Raw genomic sequence first — 18,527 nt, 5'->3', positions numbered from 1 at the left:
ACATGGGTTTGATTGACACTCGTTGATATTTTCACCACACGTCTGTCCTGTCCATCCAGCAGGACAAACACAACGGTATGAACCCAACTGATTCTGACATTGACCTGCAAGAAAGAACAGTTATGCATGACGTAATGAACAATTAAAGCAGATTTGGTGTGCAAGGGAAATAACTGTCACTGCAAAATAAGAATGTATTTTTTGCATACTACAATTCAAATTTCACTTACCTCCATTAAAGCATGGATTTTTATCACATTCATTGACATCTTCTGTACAGTTAGTGCCATCAAATCCAGTTCCATCACAGTTACATTCATAACTTCCTATAGTATTAGTACATGTACCATTATTTTTACATGGTGATTGGATACACTCGTTAACATCATTCTGGCACTGTGTTCCAGAATATCCAGTTTTGCAGTTACACTCATAAGAAGTAGACCTAATGACACAATCTACACGTCTAAAGCAGGCGGTAACCTGGCAAGATTCATTATACCAACCACAAGCAGACACAATATCTTGACAAGAACAAACTCCTGCATATCTACATACTCCATTGTTCAAACATGGCTGACTAAAACATGCGTCTGCTATAATTTGACAATTTTGTCCTGTATATCCAGGTAGACACTCACAAGAATAAGAATTCAGACCGTCCTTACATTTAGCACCATGTTTACACAGATTGTTTTTGCAATCATCAATATTTGTTTCACAAAGACGACCCGTGTAACCTTGAGGACAGTTGCACTGGAAATTAAGCTTCGAAATATTTTCACATTGAGCTCCATTTTGACAAGGAGATGAAGAACAGAGTCTTATATCAAACTCACAATTCACTCCCTCAAATCCGTTGACACACTGGCACTTGTACCCATTAATCATATCATTACAGACACCATTGTTCTGACATGGTATACTAGAACATTCTTGGATATTTACCTCGCAATTTGTTCCAGTAAACCCCTCAACACAATTACATCTATATCCAACATAAAATTTCTCCAATGGGGTCTTTGAGCTCTCTAAGCACAGTGCTCCATTTTGACATGGATTTGAAGCACATTCATCAATATCTGTTTCACATCGAGATCCTGTAAATCCTGTTTGACAAACACATTTAATCTCTGATGAACTTGTATTTGAAACACACAATCCACCATTTAAACATGGATTGATTTGACATTGACTTATTTGAGTTTCACAAGTTTTGCCAGTAAAATATACAGGACACTGGCATCTGAAGTCATTTTGATCATTTCGGCATTCAGCACTATTTTTGCAAGGGGAATTGAAGCAGAAATCTTTAAATTGACAATAAACACCATAGAAGCCTGGTAAGCAGTCACAAATAAAAGCAGATGAGGTCAATGTACATGTAGAGTTATTAATACACTGATTGTCTTTACAATAATTAAATAGTTCACACTGCCTACCAATATATTGATCTGAACACTGACATGTATAGTTTAAATTGTCAGAAGTAGGCATACAGACCCCTTTATTAAAGCATGGATTCGATGAGCAGATATAACGATATTCACAGTTGTCTCCAAAATATTCATTATTACATTCACACTTGTAAGCATTGATCAAATCTGTACAATTTCCTCCATTTTGACAAGGTTTGGTCAAACATTCATTAATATTGTTTGAGCATGTTTGGCCGTCATACCCTGCCTTACACTGACAAGTAAAATTTGAACCAGAAACCAAACAACGCTCAGTGTTCTTTGGATCACAAGGATTAGAATCACAGGCAGTAAAATTTGATTCACAATACTGTCCAGTAAAACCATCAGCACAAGAACATAAAAAGCTATTGTGACCATCAAGGCATGAACCACCATTTTGACACACAACACCAACACAATCATCAACACTAGATTGACAGTCAGTACCAGTCCATCCTTTAGAACATGGACATGTAAAACTGTTCCATGTATTAATACATTGTTTATTTGGACCACATGGATTAACACTGCAGACGTCATCACCTTGACAACCAGTTGTAATGTCTGTATCAACAGTTGTTACTCCTGACTGTGGTGAATGAGATGACAGATAATGGAGATTAACTTTATTAGATGATAAATCTCGTAAACAACCTTTGAAATAGCCAATCAGGTTGTCAGTATTCCCTGAAATAAAACACAAGTTTTAAGCTTATGGTCTAGAATGATGTTGGGTCATTTAGAAAGCATGCTTTAAGATATTTTGAGAATCAAGTTTGAAGAATTGTAATATTTACCAGGAGAAAAGGGCTTGGCACCAATATGAACTGTTACAGTTGTATTCAAATTTTGACTGTAAGGTTTGAAGTTAGCTAGAAGTCGTTGTCTCTCATCATCAACATTGATAACCAAGTCATCACCTTCTTTCTTCCAGTAGACATAATGCCATACACCATCTGATAAATCTTTCTGGAAAGTTGCTGTACCTAATGATGGATAATATTTATTTGTGATAATAATAACTCTTTATCGTTTGCATGTTTGTCCATGATGAAAAAATTACACATATAATTTCTGTTAAAGAATTGAGAATCGTAGGATAGGTTATATACACTGACGACAGCAATAAGAAGTATGTATTAAAAGTTTCAGCCACAGTTCCCTGAAATCAAAAACCTTACAACTAACTAAACCAACACCATTTAAAAATTGTCAATGTTCATTGATTGTCAAGATAAACCTACCAAAAGTTATCTTATCTGAAAGGGTTCTTTTAGAGAATCTTCATCAAAAAGTTCTGTACTTACCTGAACTAAAAGAAGAATAAACTTGTAATAAACCAGTAAATAAAGCTAGTTCTATTTGTCCAGATCGGCTACCATCAACAGTATAAAACTGTATCAATAAAATACTACACCTCTTTTGTCTGGTACGTATTTGTAATGCTAGTTCTTCACCAAATGGGAATTCCAATCTATTGAGATTTGTTTTAGCATAACTTGTTTTACCATTAAATGTAGAAGAGGCAGCTGAAAGATCAATCAAAAAAAAATATTCTCAAGCTTTCAAATAATGTTTCCAATGTAATTTTGTTGCAGGTTAGTAAACTCGTGATTGTAGATCTCACAATATTTAAAAGAAAATTATGTTCATAACTGCAACACAAACAATAATGTAATCTATAAAAGACAAGGGGTAAAGATCACAATGTAATAATGGAACACAATTTTATAGTATGCTATTCCTACATCATCTAATACATCAAAACAAGTCGTCAGTTCAGATTTTACTTTAAGTAACAAACTAAGTTTTAAAGTGAATCAAATATTCTTTAAGAAAATGAATTAAAATATTTTGAATGAAAGATAACATAAATTTCCAGAAAGCAATTATAAGTTATTGATTAGAAACATTAGTCACCCACCTTCAGAACAATTAGTACCATGATGACTGATAGGACATTGACATGTTGGTCCTTCCCACTTTGAGACACAGACACCATCATTTAAACAAGGTGAGATGTTACACTGTTCTTCTCTTGGACAGCCAGGTACCGGTTTGATAGGATCATTACCAAACACTGTCTTCTGATTAGTACTCAGATCAACAGGGTTATAGTTGACTGTAACATCTCTTATACACCCATTAAAACTACAATATCATTCATTGAAGTAAAAATTCCACATCCAGATATATATATACACATTTTATCATGCTGTTTGTTAAAGGAAAGAAGCTTTTCCCAGTGATGTAAGGCAGAACCAATTTCGAAAATGCAACTCAAAACATTGCAACTGCATAAATTTCATCATGGATTGACTTTTATAACATACCCACAAACCAAGTAAATGAAAATATGTTGAACGCAGCACAAAAATAATTTTGATTTTAAATTTGTCAAACAAGGTGAGCTTATTAAAATACTTCTAGCAGTTTATGTATCTGAAACAGCAGAATATAGTCATTATCATTCTTTGAACTTTTAAGCTGTAGAAGTCAAAAAGTGTTCATTATTTTCATTTGTAAATTACTCACCCTGAAAATGTTGGTAATTTTTGTGGACGAAGTCTCCATTTATCAACAGCAGGATGATCATGTAGCTTACCATAGAATATTGGCATGGTTACTAATAACAGATTACCTACAGTACCTGTTGCTGTACCATAAACACCACTAGATTCTGTTGATACTGAAAACAATCAAAATGACCTTAAAAACATTTGTAAACCTCAACACAAGAGCAGACCACTGTCTGATCTATATTTAACAGCAAAATGATTAATATTGGTCACTTAACTGCTAATATACCTCACAATTAGCAGAAACAATCAAGGTCCCCAGCATGCTAGCCTACACAGTATATAAATGAAATGGTCACAGTCTGTCATATTCTACGACATCAGCTATTGGTGGAAGCAGAGGTTAACTAATCATCTACCAATCAACCACATTGTTTATGAAGATAAGACTACATAGAGGTTCTAAAGGATAAACATACCTTGCAATCTGTAACCTCCACCAGTTAGAGTTAAACTTATATAGTACCAGTTACCATTATCTATATTTCGACTAACACGACTAACATAGTCTGTATTATCAGAGACTAACTGTAGTCTTATCTGTCCTTCATCTACCATTAATGCCATAATATCAGATGTCATCTGAAACATATCACAGACTATGCTGAAGTTTCAAAAACAGTAGCATAAGTGGAACACCAGGGTTTAGCCCTTTCAAGAGCCTGCAATCATATTACTTTTTTGGTGCTTTGCTTGACCAAACCACTACATACTATGATAAATACAGAATAAATTTCCATAAGCCAAAGTACACCATTGCTATAAATTTTAAACACAAAAATGTTATTTCTAAACTCTTGGACAATTACTGAAAATTGATATCATATAAAAGACATCAGTCTTATATTTTAAATCAAACCATCAAAAGCAGAGCTGCCAGACCATCCTCAAATACTTACAGTATACAAAATAATACCAGAACTATTCAGAGTTGTTATCCACAAAGAAATCTCCTGTAGTTTAGATCCACCAGCAAAATATAACATAGAAGATGGTGTAAAATGAGCCATATTTTGTATTTGACAGTTCTCTCCAGAAAATCCTGGTAGACATTTACAGTATTTCCTTGTCCACATATCAACACAGGTTCCACCATTTTGACACATGGTTGTTGAACACTGTTGATGATCAGAACAACCAGGAGAGGGTTGTTGGTTGGATGGTTGCTGGTTGTTATCAGATGGTAGAAGGTTTATCGTCTGTGAATTCACTTGAAGGCTCTATAGAAAAAAATATGGCAGCTACATTGTAGTTCATAATAAAAATGTAACACAAAATTCTTTTGAAAGAAATAATTTGATTCATCATTAGCTAAATGCACTTTTTCCAAAAACAAAACATACAAAAAATAATGATTGCAACAATAATGTAATAATGCAAAATAAAGACATGAAATACTGAAAAGGAACTCACTCCAAGACAACCAACAAAACCATTCAGAGTTTTCAATTTACTTCTGATGTAAGGTGTAACAGATGTTATTCCTCCAAAATAGAAATCTTCTTGTAGATTAATGGTAATATTAGAGTATGTTCTGGGAAACTTCAGAAGACATGATGGTCCCTTGTTACAGTTGAGCTGATCCATGGTAAGAGTTAACTCATTAGAAGTTAATTCAATCAGTACAGCATGAGTATAGAGTCCATTCACTGGATCTGGTAACTTGATGCTTCCTGAGATTGTTTCAATACCCAGACTATGGGTGATTCTTAAACTATCTTTATATAACTCCACTCCAAGATGTTGTGGTTTTCCTTCATTGGATGTCTTTAAAAGATAAATAAATTATGCTTTGATAGAGTATGGCTCATTAAAGGTGGAAGCTTTATTTACAATCAAACTGGTAGACATTAATGGTTTTCTCGGTAGGTAAGAATACCCTGCTCTGACACCAGCCCAATTATATTGGAGCTCAAAGTAGCTCAAGTAAACATGAGAGCTTGAAAGCTAATATGTTCAAAAATTAATTAAGAAGAAACTCCATTACTAATAAAAACCAGATGATGCAAAAGAACTTACTCCTGTAATATACATAATAACACCATTGGTAACACTAGTTGTAAAAGAGAAACTTATGTCCAGTCTGTCTACACTTCTTTTCTTTCTGGTAGTTTGTTTGATAGAAGATAACTTTACAAAGGAAAACCCATTGAAATTAGCAATGGCTACCATCTGACAGTTAGTACCAGACACACCACTAGGACATTGACACTTATATTCATTTGATGTTGGTTCTGAACAAGTACCATTATTTAGACATGGCGTGGAATCACATTCTTTAATATCAGTTGAACAATCTTGTCCTAGATACAATTAGAAATTTTGAATGAAAATGAAAATGTTTTGTAGTGCAGCATGACGTGAGGACATCATCTTAACCTCAGATTATCCAAACAAATTAGATGCTGTTTGCTTGCTCTTTCCTGCAAATTCTTCAACTTAATTCATCAATTAGTAATTTATTTGTAATGTAAAAGAGTTGACTAGGTACCACAAGAAGATAAGTTGATACAAACCTGTAAATCCTGGTTGACATTGACAAGTATAACTGTTGACACCATCAATACATGTACTACCTTGTTTACACGGATTACTGGCACATTCATTAGTATCTTTACTACAGGCTATACCTATAATTTTACATGTATATAACACACAAACATTCTGGATATTTAAGCACTCTTGGTAAGAACTAATGTGTTAAATCCCCTTTAGAGTGACAGCAGTAATAAGATCAGTTCTTGAAAATCTATATCAGATCCATATCAAAACCTTTTATTTATCTCAACAATTTCATGAATAAAGTTTTTTTTTAAATTGTTGTATTTTAATGATCAAATTTTGACTACAAGATTAATGACAAATGCCACCTGAATGTTCAGCAGACAATAACTAAGTCCAAAATAAAGTTGCTTCCTTCCTATATATGCAATCAGTAATACAGAACAATGTTTCTACTGATATTTGGTTTCCATAATCTTACCTGAATAACCTGGTAAACATTCACATTTAAAATCATTAACTAGATTAATACATCTTCCACCATTACGACAAGGTTGAAATAAACATTCATTAATCTCAGACTCACACTGTCTTCCTACAATTTATAATTTAACTTTCAACCACTTATTTTACTATTAATGAACTGAAGTTGTAACAAATGAATATGCTGTGATTTTTATGAGCAGAAACTATTAAGGGCTCTTTATTATTGAATGGTAGACCATCTTGCAAAATTTTACAATTCCTTTCATGGGCAAGAAAATTTATTTCATATGCAAATATACAGTAGTGTGTACCTTAACTATGTGTTCTTGCAACAAAATACTATTGAAATGAAAGTTACAATTTTCAAAGAATGGCACATTGATTCTACAGCAATGATCTGTGTTTGCAGATGAAAAAGGCTAAAGAACTTACCAGCATATCCTAATACACATTGACACAAGTAACTACCAATACTATTAATACAGGTAGCTTTATTCTGACATGGTGAAAAGACACATTCATCAACATCATCTTCACATTGACCACCTTTAAAACCATCTGTACAGAGACATTTATATCCTAGTGATGTAGCATTGGTTTTAAAACAAGTTCCAGAGTTTATACAGGGATTGGTAGAACAAGGATCACTTAATGTTTCACAGTTTTTACCTTCAAACAAATAGAAGAAGTAAATGAACAAAGGTTTTTATTTGCATCAATACATTTCAAGATATATTTATATGTCAGTTGTCAATCAGTTACAAATATTACATATATGTCAATAGACATAGGTAAAGAAGCACAAAACATATTGATATACTATTTCTGACATTTATTAACTCAATGTTTCACATGCTCATACAGGCAGCCTTACCCCTTGATAACTTACCTGTATACAGTACTGGACAAGAACACCTATAGGAGTTGTCAGTATCAGTACATGTACCACCATTTAAACATGGTTTCAGTGTACATACTGATACTTTAGTTTCACATAAATCACCAGAATATCCTATAATTATTACACAAAATTTCATAAACAGGCTATTACTGATATCTATTTCAATAGTTAACTTCTTTCTTGAAAAACTCTTAGAGGTGGCTGATCACTGAATGGACATTACTGCAAAACACATCTGAAACACCTCTGATCACATGCATCTGGTCCATTATCCCTAATACATGTTGCCATGGGTTTATTTGCCTTGGTTCGTTCACACAAAGTAATGGGGATATTGTTTCAAGTGGATATCACAATATTAAGGATCAATATATCATGATATGGGTATATATCCTAATATTTCATGGTTTTGGAAACAAAATGATGTTTTTTTTTTTAAATAATCTGCATGTACAAAAAACAATAAATATCTCTAAAAAACACCCCAGGCTTTAATATCATGAAAAACATATCACGTATTAAGCTAGGGTCCTATACAGGTTTACTATATACATGTATTATACTATACCTAAAGAACATTGACAAGTTGGTTGACCACCAATAACTTCAACACAAGTACCATTATTTAAACATGGATTACTGGTGCACTCTGCTACATCAACACTACAGTCACTACCAGTCCAATAGGGAGAACAGATACACTGGTATCCACCATTCAAATTTAAACATTGTCCATTGATGGTACATGGTGATCTTAAACATTCATTAACATCATCAGAACAAGTACGTCCAGTATATTCTGGTGGACATGTACATCTAAACCCTGCAAGAAAAGTCATGAACCATCAATATAGGAATTCAAATGAAATTGAGTTTTACACCCATGGGAAAAGAATCCAGAGAATACTGCCTACTGAAAGTCTTCAAAATCAGTAGATGTCTACCTTGAAAGATCCAAGATTATAGTTAAATAAAACTCATTCATAAATGTATTATCTGACCAAAGTAAAAGGACAACTAATGTGAAAGTAAGAAATGGCAAATACATATCAACATTTGATTACAGATGTCTAATTACCATATAAAGTAATTAAAATATATCACCAACTGTCCAGTGTTCACAACTGGTCAAGGTAACTTGCCTCAATGTAACAGATTTGAACATTGTTGAGTAGGATTAGCCATCGAAATATGAGTGAAATCTCATCAAACAACCTCAAAATGACTGTTAACACCAAATTAATACTAATCAACCAAAAACAAAAGGTTTACTTGACTATAAGGTAGGATAATATTCTTAACATAAAATACAAACAGTTGGCATAGTTGTATTTTTCCCAATGTGTTCAAATGATACACTGCATCAAGATGTTTGGTAAGGTGGTTAAAGGTGACATCCCAGATACAAATGAAAATATTTTAGTTAGGTGAGCTATAAAACATTTATTCTTTTTTACTTCTGGACAAATTAAATTCTGTTTCGTAACAACATTTTTAGAGTGTGGATTAATCAGGCTACAGAATTTATTTATTGTGAAGGCAGAAAAAGACTTGAATAATGAGAACCTTTAGATCTTGTAATCTGCTCTGATTTGATAGCTTTAGATTTAGAAACACTGTTTGATGCACATTGTACAAATCCTGGTATTGTATTCATCTGTTGTTTGGCACATTTGAGGCCTTTTTACATTATAAGAGAGCAAAATTTGCTTTTTCCTTTAAAAAGGCATGTAAGCTAATTCTATATGCTAAAGTTTCACATGTTCTGAAAAGAAACAGATCATCCATCTAATTATAATTCTTCAATGAAATAATTTGTAATATTTACCATCAGGTACAGGAGTACAGGTCCCTGAATTCTCACAGGGATTTGAGTTACAACTATCAGCCTTAGCTTCACAAAACTTTCCAGCATAGCCTTGAGTACATTTACATGTGAATCCTTTACTACCATCTGTATTCTCAATGCATTCTGCTCCATTTAAACATGGATCTGAACGACAATCATAGATATCCCCTTCACAACGATCTCCAATAAATCCATCTGTACAGTTACATCTGTACCCGTCTGTTGTTTTGTTGTCATAGAAACACGATCCACCATGTAGACAAGGGTTAGGTATACAGGCATCAATATCTTTTTCACATTGAGTTCCAGTATAAGGGTAGGAGCACTGACAAGTATAAGATTCTATGCCATCAATACATTTTCCACCATTTTGACATGGGTTACTATGACAATCATCTATGAATTTTTCACATTGGTTACCTGTTTTACCAGTTGGACACTCACAGCTGAAAATATTGGAATAATAATTAACCAAAGTATTTGTTTGGACTTTATATACTGCTATTTGAACACTGTACAAGGGAAGAATTCATTTTGAGAAAGTTTTAAATTCTTTTCAAAATAGAACATCCGATTTTGGATTAGAATAACTTTAATTTACCTGAAAGTATTAATTCCATCAACACATGTATGGTATGGTGAGCAACTATTGGATTGACAATCATTGATATTTGTTTCACAGTTAATACCAGTGTATCCTAGTAGACAGGTACAACTATAGATATTTGGTACTGGTTCTAGACAGGTAGCATTATTCTGACATGGTGAACTACCACATTCATTGATATCTACTTCACACTGCTTTCCTGTAAACCCTATAATATATATTTAAATCATAAAGTAGTGATCTTCAATCTTAGAGATCCAAAAGATTTCTTTCACATTTTGTATGTATCTCAGATAATTACTTTTAAGTGCACCATTCTGATTTCCAGTCAGAATTCAGAGTAGCCACAGTAGCTTGAATCAGAATGGAAACTCTCTTTTATACGCTTTTAATTGATCAGGTGTCAAGGGTAAGCAATTTTAAATTTTAATAATTGATGATTGATGACATCCTGCCAAAAAACATATATAAAGAGCCTACCTGATACACAATTACATGTATACTGATTAATACCATTAAGACATACTGCAGAATTCAAACATGGTGAAGATTCACATTCATTAATATCAAACTGACACTTCTCACCACGATATCCTGGTTTACAGTAACATTCATAACCCCCTGTAATATCAACACTGAATTTATTTCAACTGGCAACACCACCCTGATTTTGCAAATGAACTTTCTGAACAACCATAACACAGTGTCAAATTAATAGGAAAGCGCATGTATGGAAGAGTTCATTAACGTTTTAGTGATGTCAAAGGATGACTTGCATAATATTTGCAGATTAGAAAAATAAATTGGATAAATAAGCAGTATGGGTGAAAGTTGATGTCTGGTTTAAAGGCATTTAAAGGTTTTTAATCATATGTATTGGAAACACTAAAAGCAAAACCTCCATTTTGCCACATTCCAATCTTTAGTCAGACATCTGTGATTCTTGAAAATCATGCAAACGTTTTATGCATTCACCATCACAAAGGCTCTTAGATATCATTAGCACCTTTTGCAATAGTGATATCAAAAAAACAAAGCAAATTGTGTCCATATCAAAGTGAATTGTCTTACCACTTGGTCTCTCTACACAGACTGAGTTATCTCCACATGGATTATCAAACCGACATCTTCGAATCACAGCTTCACAATTCTTACCCATAAACCCATCTACACAATTACATTTATAATCATTGTCTAGATTAATACAGGTACCATTAAAATAACATGGTTGACTAGTACATTGGGTGATGTTATCCTCACTTCTACTTCCTCTCAAACCTACAAAACAGTTTTCAGATGTTATAACCAACAAGATGCTGATAACTCTTTGCAAGTGCAACATGTTAAACCTCTATAACTTGCTAAGAAATGTTTCCAATCTCATTATGATGCAAACCTGGATCTTCCATTTTCTGTGTTTTCTGTGGCTTCTTAAGCTTTTCCAATGGGTCTAGAGTTCACCCAAACACAAATTGCAACGAAAGCAACAATTATGGCTTAGATTAAATAACATTTTCAAACTAGTTGGAGAAATCAGAAATCAAGAGGATGTTTAAACTAGGTTAGAAAAGATTAAATTTTACAAATTCTTAATAGTCTTGTCTTTTAAGAATAGTCTTGTCTTTTAGTCTTTTTATTGAATACTTTTATTGTTTTCAGTTGCTGCCAAGGATTACTACTAGTAGTATATAGTAGTCCTTGGTTGCTACGTATTCACCAAGTCATTTTAAGAGCCGAAATGCTTAGACTCTGATCCTATTTGCATAACACAGTTCCTAATCATTTCATTACCATATGCAAACATAATAACATTCATACTTGAATCAATGAGTCTTTTAAAAATATTTTGTCTCCAGTGTGTTTAATTAGGAGTTTAGTAGAGATCAGATCATGATGTGAAATAAAGAAACATTATAATCAATACTAGGGTAACTACAGTCATCAACTATGAGTAATGATAGTTTCTTTAGCTATTGAGAGTTAATGATTAAATCTCAGACTATCCTAATTAAACACATCAGTCTGTACTAGTATCAGTTAATCCTCTTCTGATTCATAGTAGACTACACATATACAGCAAGATCAAAATTAACTAATGATAATCAAAGGTCTCATGTGCTACTAATCTGCTTAAATATTAGATATCAATGACTAATTGCTGGATTGCAAAACCCTAAGTAGAGCATTGGAAAAGCCACTTAGTTTCACTATCCAACAATTGGGATCAAAGAAAAGGGTCATACATTGGTTAAAAATAACTTCATTAGAATGTGACAACCATAGAAGACTGTTAGATTACAACAGAGACAAAAAATAAGATTTCTAAGATGTGTTATTGACAAAGCATAAAGATCTCTTGAAATTTTGTCTTGAAGTGTGATGTAAATTAAGAAGAAATGAAGTACATCAGGGTCTAACTCAATCAAACTCAACTAAACTCAATCAATCTTAACTGTATCTTTTATCGATTTCATTCTGTGAACAACTAGACATTCATCAATATCCAGTCAATAGTCCATTTCAAAAACCATCAAAGATAGACAATACATGTACATACTTTAACACATTTTTTACTGTTGGAACATGAACTTGAAATGTAAAAGGATGAGAAAGAACTAGTCGTGAGAGTTTCTTCATTTATACCTTTCCAATTAGCTGCTTTGTAGTCATACTTATTTCAATAGTTTACAAGATATATTTACTTCATTTTAATGACATATTTCACTAAGAGTGGTGAATTATCATTGATTTGTTGAAAATATTTAAAAATTTGAGAATGTCTTTTGGATTTTGTTTTTTAACCACAAGTCTTTTCTGACAAGTCACAATTATAAATATATCTCTCCCTGTGATAAATACTGAAATCAAGTTACTGAAAATAACTATGAAATAATCAAATCTAAATTATACTAATGGGCATAACTAACTGACCTTTGTACAGCATTAATCAAACTATAGAACTGACTCCAAGCTAGGAATCTTTTGAGAAACATAATAAGATAAAGTAGGAATAAGACATTTCTATGTTGCTTGTGGTAATATTTAGAGGTCAGTTGGGGTCAACCAGTATGTCTGATTAATGACTAATACTTATTCATCAATGAATCTTTTCGTATACATTATTGATTTCCAACATTTTAAGACATTTTAGAGATTTATTTGAGGTTGAAAAAAATAACTTGTTTGTTAGTTTCTTTAGTTCTCCTGTCAAGGTAATTGTGAACAACTATTTTAAAATTCAAATAAATGAGTTGTTACGTCCAACTTTTCTCTTCTGATCAAGCTAATGAAGACTAACACAGAATGAACAGAGCAATGCATGAAACTGTACAATTTTGAAATTTTGAATAAGTTAGTGCATGAAACAAGGTGTTTATAAGATTTTATTATAACTATTTAAATTATATTTATTAGAAATTATATTATTTTAGATTTACTATAGATTTCGTTACAAACCAATTCAGTGATGTCGAACAACACACTGTCACTGTTACTCTTTCTGATACCAAAAGATGTTTACAGGGATTAAAGAAAAAGACAAAAACTCTGTCTTAAATCTGAATATCTGACTTTTCTAATATTTATCAGGCCAATACATGTTAATACATACTGTAATATTTAATAAATAGCAATCATAGTTTAATTACAATAACAATATCTGCTAAAAGATGTGACATAAAATTTTCCTTTTCAGAATTCAAATGTTTCAGAAACTATAAAGCCCAAAAGTGAAAAATATTATCTATTATTGCACATATTTCAAATTTATTTTCAATTATTGGAATTTTTTTTATGTCTGACGCGAAAGAAATTAAACAGGAAAAGTAAAGAAATGTGATATCGCTGATGTTCTATTAAAAATAGAATTTTGAGTGAAAGAAGGAAATTGACTTGCCACTGACTAGAAAATCTTCTTTGATGTGACATCGGTGATGTGCCACACTGACATGACACTTGTGACGATAGAAAATTGTGGAGAAAAGTTGACTAGTGCCTAATAAATCTTTGGAAACAGCGTCTGATTAAAATCAGGAATATTCTAAAAACACTAATTAAAGAATGGAAGCTATTTGACATAATCTAACATCTTGTGTCTGCGAGAACAATGTTACTAAAATTAGAATGATTAGATCAGCGAGTGACACATCTGGGGAACGTTCCTCAACATCTTAATGTGACAAAATTTGACAAAGAAAAATGAAAAGAGTAACAAAATGTCTGGAGGGAAGAGACAATGTTCATGACTAATCTTACGAAATCAAGTGTAATTTTACATCCTATTGGTCTGAACTTTAATGAACATGTACTGGAATAATGAAGCTGTAAATTACAAATCCATGTGATGTTTTGTAAATAAAAAATGTAACTAGTTTTTCCATTATATCTGTATACAGGACAGGGCCTTAATGCAAAAACCATTTCTTCATAAATTTCTAACAAAGACTATTCTCTCTATTTTAAAAAGAAAATCTGAAAGTGAACACATAACAATAATGATGTCTTTATTCAGCTTGAAACATTGATGAATAAAAGGATAATTAAAGGCAAAAAATATGTGATTATTACATTAGCAAACAAGAAAAGATGAAAATTATTATCAACTGGTCAAGTTAGAAAACTTTGTTGGCTTTTGTTGACAAAAGCATTTATTTCTTGTTGCTTTGTTCTTGGTCATGGTTTGTTTAACAAATATGACAAGAAAAGTGGATTTTTTTGTTTTTAGAGACAATTCTTTTTTTAAATTCTTAAAACTGTTTAAAGGAAAATGTTCAGAATTCATTTTAGAATAAACTAATAAAGAGAATGACTCATTCATCCATATGTCTCAATCACAGCCTCTTAAAAAAAAAACTTCTAATTACTAAGTTGTGTATTTTAGATTATAAGTCATAAGAAGGTTATTATCAAATTTCATTTCTCAATGAGTTTTTACTTCATTAAATCCACAAACAAAGACAAAAACACAAAAAAATCAAATAGATCAACTGATTATAATTTTGAAATTTTTAATCTTGAACCATAATGAGTTATAAATATTTTCTTTTGAGAAAGGTTTGAGTTTCTTCAATAAGTCACACATGGCAGGCAAGACAATAACAGCACCATACACTGAATATGATGATGCATTCTTAAGAAGTTATAAAATAAATAAACTTGATCACCCTTTTTTTTAGCCCCTTTCACATTAGTCTGCTATAAAGCATTTTAATCATGGTCTGGACCCTGCCTAGATAAAATATACCCTTATACATTTATAGTAAACCAAGTGGTCTGAGAACTAAGGCTTGGTATTGTCAATCATGCCACAATAAATATTGCGATATGAGGTAATGGGATTAAATGAACATTTTCTATATATATTAATTGATAACTTTATAACTGTGATATTTGGAATTATATTTGATAGAAGTGGTAAGTGTTTCTAACAATTTCAGTGAAAAAAATTGTTATACTATAAAACAACTTATTTGAGGAAGTTGAACTTAGTCCCATTGTAGTCCCATTTACATTACACAATTTTATTTGTGTCCGTAGTGAAAACCTTTCAGAAACTAGCTCTTCAAGGTGGTCCAGAATCAGAATAGATCACAGAACATTACATTTGACATTACACAAAATTCATCTGTTCTGTTCTAAAAACTATTCTGACAACATAATTTTTGGGAGGCAAAAATGGTTTAATGCTGTATTCGTTACCTCTGAGAAGTCTCCTAATAATACTTCATTCTATTCGGGATACATTTGAAATATTAGTACAGAAGCACAACAATTATATCATATAATTCATTATTTATGATATAATTCAGATTGGTTGTTGTGAACTCGATATAATTTTAGCTACCCAAGTTCTCCAGTAGAAAACACGTCTTCTGAGCACAATTTTGCAAGCTATTTACCATCTGGGAACTTGATGTCATATTTTTCCATATTCCCCAGAGGTAACAAATACAGCATTCAAACGGAATGAATGTGAAATAAGGTTGCTGTTAAAAGACCCAAATTATGAATGTTCAAATGAAACATGATAACATGGAAATATCCATGAGAACCAGACATATTTATGCCAAGATGCCTTATCCAATTTTAGATGTCATCAAGATATCAGGGTGATCTAAGAGGGTGCTATAGAGACAATCTTGGACTAGAATCTAATATAACTAATATATTAAATGTTATTTATCATTTATTAATTATTACAGATCACTTATTAATTATATGAAAATGTCATTATTTAACTATAAAGTGTTATTGGCAGTATTTAAACTATAATTTATCTGAATCAACTGATAGAATTTCTCATCCATATGAGACATCAAGTGTAATTTCTTTACAAAAAACAAGTATCATCCAACACAAGCTCAAAGTTTTTATCATAGGAGTACAATCATGTTATCTACAAAGCCCAAATGGAAGTCATAAGGGATTCAATAAATATAGCCTTCTTATCAATGTATCAAGAACAAATGGTCAGATTCAAGGTTTAGGTGGCTAAGTGAGTTAGACGCTTGCTCGCTAACCTGAAGGTTCTGGTTTAATCTCTACATAGGTCGAGATAATACCTTTGGATTTTTCAACCCGGTTTCCCCATGTCAGTGATGCAGGTAAGAGTGGCTGACATGGAAAAATAGTCGTTCAGATGGGACAATAAACCGGTTGGAAATCGAAAAAGAGCTGACTAATGCTGCTGTCCTAGCAAATTTTCCCTCATGGCATTGCTCATCTTCATTGTACACATGGTGCAGAAAAGTAGGAGGTAAAACTCAATCCATTTCATTTTTCAAGGTTTAGAATATGCTTTATAAATACATTGTAACCACTGACTCCAGGACATATAATACTATCTGGAAGCATTAACGATATTTTTTCTGGTTTTGAAAATTGTGAACCTGCTTATTTTAACAATTATGTCCATTTGTTCAACAAAATACTCCAATTCTTTGAAATAAAAGTTATGTTGCATTAAAAATTTGATATTGACACAGACACATACATATCTAAATGCTCTCCAAAATTATCATTCTTCATTGTGGAGTTAAAATTGTTTTCGGATAAAATAAGTTGCATGTAAGAGATTAAAACAGTTAGGAAACAGATAAAGAATCAGGTCATGGTACAGAAAAGAATGATGAAAAAATTTTAAAAAAGTTTCTCAAAGTGTTTTGAGGACATACGATAAGAAGGTTTATAAAAGGGATTGTACAGACACTGATGGCATCAATTTGCACCATTCCAATTTTCAATCAGACAGTGGAATTGCAGGAACCACAGACGTCTGATTGAAAATTGGAATGGTGCAAATTGATGCCATCAGTGTCTCCGATACATGTAGAAAATTATTTTACAATCCCTTTAAGGCTGTTTCTAAGTCTTTGGATTCAAAATAGGTTTAATCACATTTAATGTGAATATTTCATGAAAATCTTTCACAACTCATAGACATCTTTAATAGTTCAACATACAGTTCAGTCAGCAAGATAAGCTTCTATATAACAATTGACCATAACATCTGAACATCAAAAGAAAATTTCAACAGAGAATCTATATAGGGGTACAGAATTACCAGTAAACAGTATGATAGATCTAACTTACCCAAGATGAGCAGAAATAAAAGAACTAATCCTTTTAACCACCGCAATCTATAATCCATCTTGATCTCTTCATTGTTTATTTTCTATGTCAAATTATTGTTCAACTTTATTAACACCCACCTATATACTTCTGGTGTTTTATTTCTCAAAGAATCAGCTACTCCATTAATATCCAATTCACAAAAATAATCCCATTTCTATGTATGTCCACTAAATATAGTTTATTCTCCTTACATTTTAACAACTAAAATTTGTCAATATATCTTCCTGAACACAGGTGGCCATTTTGAAACTTGAAGGAGACACTTCTGAAGAAGTCTATTCCATAACTACGTTTCACTACTTAAACAATTCATATAATATCTAAATCCTGATCAGCTACATAATACTGACAAATGCAAATGAAACTGTCAAACTCTATGCAAAATGACAATTTTTTCAGAATAAATTTTCATTGACATCTGTTGAAATAGTTAATCATAAATGTGTGAGTATTTCACTACTATTTATAGTGTATAGTTAAATACAGTTGTCATTGCTAGTAATAACACCAT

At 32.1% G+C, this 18,527-nt stretch overlaps 1 protein-coding gene across 1 annotated transcript; it reads right to left on the bottom strand.

Annotated features, from left to right (window-relative positions):
- Positions 1-222: 222 nt before the first annotated feature.
- Positions 223-11,726, bottom strand: LOTGIDRAFT_139219 (hypothetical protein; the record flags this gene model as incomplete). Its single annotated transcript, XM_009049330.1, has 10 exons — positions 223-458; positions 555-1,246; positions 1,586-1,682; positions 6,556-6,669; positions 7,023-7,132; positions 7,456-7,606; positions 9,757-10,223; positions 10,379-10,592; positions 10,865-11,005; positions 11,459-11,726. The coding sequence occupies 10 exons, from the start codon at positions 11,724-11,726 to the stop codon at positions 223-225; spliced, it is 2,490 nt and encodes an 829-aa protein (XP_009047578.1).
- Between the last annotated feature and the right edge of the window lie 6,801 nt (positions 11,727-18,527).

This window comes from Lottia gigantea (assembly GCF_000327385.1).
Source record: "Lottia gigantea unplaced genomic scaffold LOTGIsca_134, whole genome shotgun sequence".
NCBI lineage: Eukaryota > Metazoa > Mollusca > Gastropoda > Lottiidae > Lottia > Lottia gigantea.
This window is presented reverse-complemented; position numbering and strand designations above follow the sequence as displayed.